Below are 7,481 nucleotides of genomic sequence, written 5' to 3'. Positions count from 1 at the left end.
GGGGATGTGCGCGGTCGTGGGCGGGGCGGGGGCGCTGTCGGAGGCAAATGGTGGGAGAGGGACCACCGCGAGCATGAGAGCGGCACGATCGGCGCGCCAATTTGAAGTCCGCGACGATTGTGACTCCCACGGCGAAGGGCTCGAGATGGTGGCTATATTGAAGCACCGCTGCTCGGCCTCTAACGTCCTTTCTTCGGATTCTGTTACCACGACCACCATGCACCCGAGCCCTCCTCCTCGCGGCTCCCCCGCCCGTCGAGGCCGCTCGCCCCGTGCTGCGCCCTCTACCCCCTCCTCCGCCTCCGTTCCGCCTGATTTTTCTGCAAAGCCTGCCACCACTTTCACCTCCTGCCTCTCCATCGCCGTCGAGGGCGCCATCCCGATCGACCGCCCCGACGCAGCAACTCTCGTCGTCCACCCCGAAGTCTCTGCGCCCGCAACAGGCCCAGAGCCCAAGAGGGCGCCCAGAAAGTCAAAGACGGACGCTATTGCCGCGCTCCACAACCACGCACAATCCGCCCTCGGCCAGGACGAGCTCACAGATGTTATCAACGAGGACGGCGCAATCCACATCCAGCTTCGTGATGGGCCTGCTCTCGCTGTCGCCCCCGCTCTTGACATGTCCTCTGTCAAGACCCCCAACCCTCGCATGATTTTGCCCAGGCCGTCTGAGCGGCCATTCGGCCTTACCGACTGCCCCACCTTCCACCCCACCCCAGAGCAGTTCAAGGATCCGCTCGCATACATTCGCTCGATATCGGACCAGGCACGCGAATACGGCATGTGCAAGATCGTGCCACCACAGGGCTGGGAGATGCCGTTCGTCACTGATACAGAGGTCGGTTCTGTTTCTCCTGCCAGCCGTGGCTCCTTACCACTGTTTTTCTTGCCAGAGATTCCGCTTTAAAACGCGCCTGCAGCGTCTCAACTCCATAGAGGCCTCCTCTCGTGCTAAAGTGAATTTTCTCGAGCAATTGTACCGATTCCACAAGCAGCAGGGGAATCCACGGGTCGTTGTTCCCACTATCAATCACAAGCCTCTTGATCTGTGGCTCCTACGCAAGGAAGTGCAGAAACTTGGAGGTTACGAATCTGTAAGATTTTCTCGTTCAAATTTCGCCACATTTGTTCTCATAGCGGTCAATGGGCATTTATCAGGTCACTCGGGGAAAGAAATGGGCAGATCTTGGACGAATGCTGGGATATGGCGGTATTCCTGGCCTATCGACGCAGATGAAGAACTCGTATACGCGTGTCATCCTTCCATATGAGCACTACCGCGAACGTGTCCGTAACTCACCGAATATGTCTCCTAACAAACCGCGTGATCCCCAGCTAAGGACTCACGTCAATATCCAGTCGGCGAGCAAGTCTAGAAGCGATTCGTCGGCGAAGGCAGATGACGACAGCCCCCCATCAAGTCCACTGACTGCGACTTCTAGCCCGCTGTCTGAACCTCCTGATGAGTCGGAGGCTAAGGATGCAGCTGGTGGCCGATCTGGCTCCTCTAAGACCCGAAGGAATCCAAGGCAAAGCTCACATGAGCAGTCTGCGCGTGAGTTTTGCATGAAATATTTATTGTTCATTTAATTAACTACTGACGAACATCCTATTAGTTGCGCGCAAAGCGTCTATTAACGAAGGTGTTCCAGGCGCGCCTGGTCATAAGAACGAGACGAAGGATCCCAGTGTTGAGGTGAGCTCCTATGCTCCGGTATCGCTTGTCTTGCAATTCAACCCGCTCTGTCACTTAGCCTCATTGCGAAATATGTTTGAAGAAGGATCGTGGAGAGGAAATGTTGTTATGCGATGGGTGTGACTGTGGTTGGTCATTTCGTTCTATTTATTTTCGAGTGCGTTCTGAGAGCACGCTGCGATTGTATGGCTGCAGGCTTTCATATGTTTTGTCTTGACCCGCCGCTTGCTGCTATACCCAAAGGCCAATGGTTCTGTCACACATGCCTGTTCGGCACGGGTGGAGACTTTGGTTTTGACGAAGGCGAGGAACACAGTCTGTCTAGCTTCCAAGCCAGGGACCTCGAGTTCCGGCGTTTATGGTTCAAGTCGCATCCTTCAGCGTCTTCTTCTGAGGGCGGAAAAGATAAAGATGGAGATGTCAAGATGTCCGTGAAAGTCGATCCAAACGATCCCACCGTGAATGTGTTCGATGGTATCGTTGTAACCGAGACCGACGTCGAGAATGAGTTCTGGCGGCTTGTCCAATCGCAACAGGAAACGGTGGAAGTCGAATATGGCGCTGATGTGCATTCCACGACTCATGGGAGGTTGGTTTACCGCGGGATTGTTGTCGGGGGTGTCGAACACTGACTAGATTACTCCTTAGCGGTATGCCCACATTGGAGACGCATCCACTGGACCCGTACTCGAAGGACTCATGGAACCTCAATAATATTCCGATACTGTCTGATTCCCTACTCCGGTATATAAAATCTGATATTTCAGGTATGACGGTCCCTTGGACGTATGTCGGTATGGTGTTCTCGACATTTTGCTGGCACAACGAGGTACGGAAGAGCTTCCATGATCGCAGTAATTGAGTGTTTGACGTGGCGCCGCAGGATCATTACACATACAGCATCAATTACAGTGCGTGTCTCTAGGTGCATCTGGGGAGTCTTGTTCTCTAACCATCAGGCACGTACCTTTCAGTGCACTGGGGCGAGACCAAGACGTGGTATAGTATTCCTGGGGCGAATGCTGAGAAATTCGAAGCGGCAATCAGGAGAGAAGCACCGGACCTTTTTGAAGTGCAGCCTGATCTTCTATTCCAACTTGTCACGTTGATGAACCCCAAGAGGCTTAAAGAAGCTGGTGTAGACGTCTATTCTTGCAATCAGCGGGCAGGCGAGTTTGTCATCACATTCCCCAAAGCCTATCATGCGGGCTTCAACCACGGGGTATGTCCTACAAGTTTTCTCTTTGAAGGGGATAGACACCATGTTTCAGAATTCTACACTGACGCATCTGTTCTGACAGCTGAATTTCAACGAAGCCGTAAATTTCGCACTCCCTGATTGGCTGCCGTTCGGTCTGGATTGTGTGCGGCGATACCAAGAACATAGGAAAATGCCGGTGTTTTCACACGATGAGTTGCTCATCACCATCACACAACAGAACCAATCCATTCAGACGGCGCTATGGTGAGTGAGCACACCTATTGTACTACGAATCCGATTTCATAATTATTTGTCAGGCTAAATGACAACCTGCAAGAGATGATGGTGCGCGAAATGCGCCTCCGAGACAAAGCCCGATCGTTGCAGATGAGCGAAACATTAGAAGAGATGGACCGGCCCGAGGACCAGTACCAATGCACGTTCTGCAAGGTGTTCTGCTACCTCTCGCAGATCACGTGCCAGTGCACGACGAAGGTGGTCTGCATTGACCACATCGACGAACTGTGCAAATGTGCGAAGGCGAGTAGGGTTCTGCGGAAGCGGTTCGACGACGCGGAGCTGCAGGAGATTCAGATGAAAGTATCAGAGCGCGCGGCGGTCCCGTCAGCGTGGCGGAGCAAACTCAACAAGCTCCTCGGGGAGAGCGCGCGGCCACCACTCCGTGGCTTGCGTGCAGTTCTGGCGGAGGGCGAGCGGATCAATTACCCCCTACCTGAATTGCAGTCGCTGCGGAAGTGCGTCAATCGCGCGAACGAATGGGTCGAGGCAGCGAATACGTTCCTCGTTCGCAAACCTAGCCGCAAGCGCGCTCGAAAAGTGCGCGGACGTCCGTCTAGTGACAGCTTGGCGAACAGTGTTACGGAGGAGGTCAACGACAAGCCTGACCGAAGCCTGGATGAGTTATACTCGGTCTTGCGCGAAGTCGAGAACCTTGGCTTCGACTGCTCGGAAATTGGGTTCTTGAAGAGCCTGGCGAAGGAGGCGGAGGAGACTCGGGACAAAGCTCGCATGCTGCTGCACTCACCACCCAAGGCTCGTGATCGTGATGCATATGTCCAGGAGTGCGATCGGCTGCTCCTGCACGGTTCATCGCTGAACGTGCTGGTGGACGAGCTCCTTGAAGTCGAGAAGATTGTGCTACGTGAACAGTTGTTGCATGAACTGGAGAACGACATGGCGGACGACCTGGAGGACGACATAATCAGGCTGGAAGATGTCAGGCAGTACATCGCGCGCGCCCAACATTGTGACCTTCCACACGACAACAACTTTATGATGACTCTGAATAGGCTGCTCCACTCAGGCGAGGAGTGGGAAGATAGGGTGAAGAACGTCGTGAATAAGTCGCAACGCACATTGGAGGAGCTTGACGAAGCGGTGAAGCGAGAACCTGGTGTGCCAACGGATCCGGAGCTGCTGGACCGCTTGGTGACTACTCGTGTCAGAGCCAAGGATTATGAGAAGCAGGCGAAGGCGTGGCTGATGCCTGAAATTGGCGCAGTGAAGCCTAAGGTCCAGGAGGCTTCGAAACTAGTGTCGCGTGCAGAGAAGGACTTCAACATTCCGGCGATTCTAGACTTGAAGCGGACGGTCGATTTTGCGCTCGACCTTGAGACGCGATGTGATGCCGTGCTCAAGCAGCGCTACCAGCACACCGATGAGGGCGACATCTTCCAGACCATGCAACAGTGGCGCAAATACGCGAAGGAGCATTTGACAATGTTCACATTGCCCAATTTTGAGCGGCTGGATAAACAGCTTACAACTCATGGACGCTGGCTAGAGGGTTTACCTTGGTACTGTAGGCAACATCAGGCGGCTCATGGACAGGCCATTCTTGAGGATGTTGTTGAGTCCACTCGACCAGAAGATGATTTACCTCCGGGCGATGAGTACTTCACTTGCATCTGCACTACACCCGTTCGTCCCCCCGCCGCAGGGACGGTATCCGACGCTGTGCAGTGCGACCATTGCTTTGCTCGCTTCCATGGTGTGTGTGCGGCTAACGGTGGCTCCTGTCCGTTCTGCGACCACCATCACTGGAACGGCACTATCCACAAGGAGCGGAGCTGGCACTTCTGCTACCTGCCGACTATTCTCCTCCACGCACCCGACGTGACGAAGTTCTATTCGGAGGACTGGAAACAGCTCGAGATCATCGTGCACCGAGTCGATCGGCTGTCCGCTGTCATTGGACAATTCCTGTCATTTGCCTCGCAACCCGCGAACCAGCGTCAGGAGTACATCCCCCAGGTCCGCCACTATATGCGCAAGCTTTACAGAATACAGTTTGCCGTGTCTCCGAATCCAGAAGTGTCCTTTGGCCTGGATCTCGCTGGCTTGCATCGTATCCTCGCCGGGCAGCCCGCACCTGTTAGGATCAAGAAGAGACGGCGTCCCAAGTTCACATTTGGGCAGGACGTAGACAAGGACTGGCTCGATGGCACACGGTGCATCTGTAGGGGCCGCACAAATTATCTGCTCAACTATCCCACTGTGGAATGTGAGATGTGCGGCAAGCTGTACCATGCCGGATGCGTCTTCTATCCAATCGACCCCACATCTTCAGTTCGCAGTCGCTTCATGTGTCCGTTGTGCTGCATCCGCAAGAACAGACCGTACCCCTACTCTGAGGTCCGCGTCAAGCATATCGGTGAGCATTCACCTCTGCGCTTTTTATTTCCCCTCACAAGCTTTGTCATAGATCATCCTGATCCTGATATGTACGTCGATACGAAGGAGATGCTAGAAACCTTCAGTAGGGATTTAGTCTATATGCAATTGCCCCCTCCCTATACGCAAACACTCTTCGTCGAACTGATCCGCTTCGTCCCTGGCGTGCCAGAAAATCTCGGATCGCGAAGGCTTTCTCCGCTCCCGCCCCATGCTCTTCCTCCACCAAATATGTCAGGATTAATGCCTCATCCTGGTCCGTCGCACACTCGCCCTTCCCATCCAGGCCATGCACCTCCACCACATCCTCCCTCGCAAAGAGCGCTCCCGCCTTCTCCGCTTCCGTATGAGAACGGACGTCCATCCGCATCATCAGGGCACCATGTTCCTCCTCCTCCACCGTGGTCAAATCAGATTTGGAGCAACGCTGGTGCCACTGCGCCGCCACCCTGGGCAAGGTCTCATCCCGAACCAATGCACTCTCCGCTCACAACGCCTCCGCAGTCGTCTCGGAAGCGTAAGTATCCTGAAGATGCAGCGCAGCCCCCCGACGAACGCCTTGCGACGGGATTCTCGCCCGTTCCACGATCGCCAAAGCGTAGACAGGCGTCTCATACGCCACAGCCAGTGCCTCGCAATAGTCAAGGGCTTTCACCGTCGCTTGCAATGATGCTCTCGCCTGTCCCTCCTGATGCCCGTTCTCCGCCTCGCGCACCGCCACCCTTATACCCGGGTCGTCCTCTCGCGCCGATGGCGTCGGGGTCGTCGATCAGAATGTCCGACGAGTCTCATCCCCTCCCTCCACCCCAGGGCGTTCGTAAACTTGTGTACACGGAGGTCCGCCCCGATCGAGACGGCTGGGACTCGATCGCGCTGGTGGATCCTCACCGCTCGCCGAATGGACCTTCTCCAGTCCACCCTAGGCGTTAACGATGTGTATGTCCTTGTTCATCCCGTCCTATCCCTTGACATGCTGTATCGCTCGTTGTTTTTTCGGCTATATTGTGTAGTCCTACGGTATAAGAATCATGCTCGTGCTTATATTATTCCAGAAGGGTACTCCTTCTGTGAGATATGGTATTCAGGTCCTATAGTCTCATTAGTTCTAAGCTGTCGAACAGTGCTCTTTGGGGTTTATGCAAATGTTCGTATGTCGCCACCCTCGGATAGCTGCGATTCGCCAATGTATTTGTAGCTCAATCATGCACCGTGAATCACCGAGCGTGGACGATCCATTTTGTTACGAACATCATTATGCGGTAATCTACACAAAGCAAGTCATACATGAGCTGGTGGTGCTGAATGGTCCAAAATCTGTCATGAGACGGAATCAATCGGCTGTGCATGACCAGTCCAAATGCCGTCTTCTGTTCGCGCATCGATTTTGCTCACGACTTCCCCATTAATGGCCCCAGCCTCCTCCCACTCATCCACGCTCTCATCGTCCCATGCTGCCCAATCCTTCTCTTCTAACACAGGGGCTACCAATGGTCGTGACACGCTGCTGGACTTGAGCCCCGACGATGGCGGGGAGGTACTCTTTGTAGGAAATAGTGGTCGCGCGGCAAGAATAGGTGGGGGTGATCCCAGTGAACGCTTCGGTGCAGGAGATAGGCTCTTTGCACGTAAGGAGGGTGGCGAACGTAAAGACGACTCCGTGGTGCTGCTGGTGCTTGCGAGGCTCGGTGGGTACGCGTGCATCTCCATCGTGCGGCCCCCAGGAGATATATCAATAGCTTTGGGCATGGGTGTGCTCGAGCCGGAACCTGCTCTCGTGATGGATCCAGAGCTAAATGACTTCGGTTCGTCAATATCTGGAGCCAGCTCGTCGCGCGAATGCGATTTCAAACGTGGAGAGGGGTTCTCGATATCGTGTCGCGCGGGGTAGGA

At 54.6% G+C, this 7,481-nt stretch overlaps 2 protein-coding genes across 2 annotated transcripts; one reads left to right on the top strand and one right to left on the bottom strand.

Annotated features, from left to right (window-relative positions):
* Positions 1 to 217: 217 nt before the first annotated feature.
* On the top strand, positions 218 to 6,521 carry FIBRA_08712 (uncharacterized protein; the record flags this gene model as incomplete). The annotated part of the gene is made up of 11 exons (XM_012330341.1): positions 218 to 838; positions 894 to 1,094; positions 1,159 to 1,555; positions 1,617 to 1,696; positions 1,755 to 1,824; positions 1,892 to 2,285; positions 2,345 to 2,525; positions 2,580 to 2,607; positions 2,671 to 2,918; positions 2,998 to 3,161; positions 3,215 to 6,521. 11 exons carry the CDS (start codon positions 218 to 220, stop codon positions 6,519 to 6,521), a joined length of 5,691 nt encoding a protein of 1,896 aa, XP_012185731.1.
* A 387-nt stretch (positions 6,522 to 6,908) lies between these two features.
* Positions 6,909 to 7,337, bottom strand: FIBRA_08711 (uncharacterized protein; the record flags this gene model as incomplete). Its single annotated transcript, XM_012330340.1, has 1 exon — positions 6,909 to 7,337. One exon carries the CDS (start codon positions 7,335 to 7,337, stop codon positions 6,909 to 6,911), a length of 429 nt encoding a protein of 142 aa, XP_012185730.1.
* Between the last annotated feature and the right edge of the window lie 144 nt (positions 7,338 to 7,481).

This window comes from Fibroporia radiculosa (assembly GCF_000313525.1).
Source record: "Fibroporia radiculosa TFFH 294 genomic supercontigs, scaffold2174, whole genome shotgun sequence".
Classification (NCBI taxonomy): domain Eukaryota; kingdom Fungi; phylum Basidiomycota; class Agaricomycetes; order Polyporales; family Fibroporiaceae; genus Fibroporia; species Fibroporia radiculosa.
The sequence above is the reverse complement of the archived record's forward strand: the minus strand, read 5'-3'. Positions and strand labels throughout refer to the sequence as shown.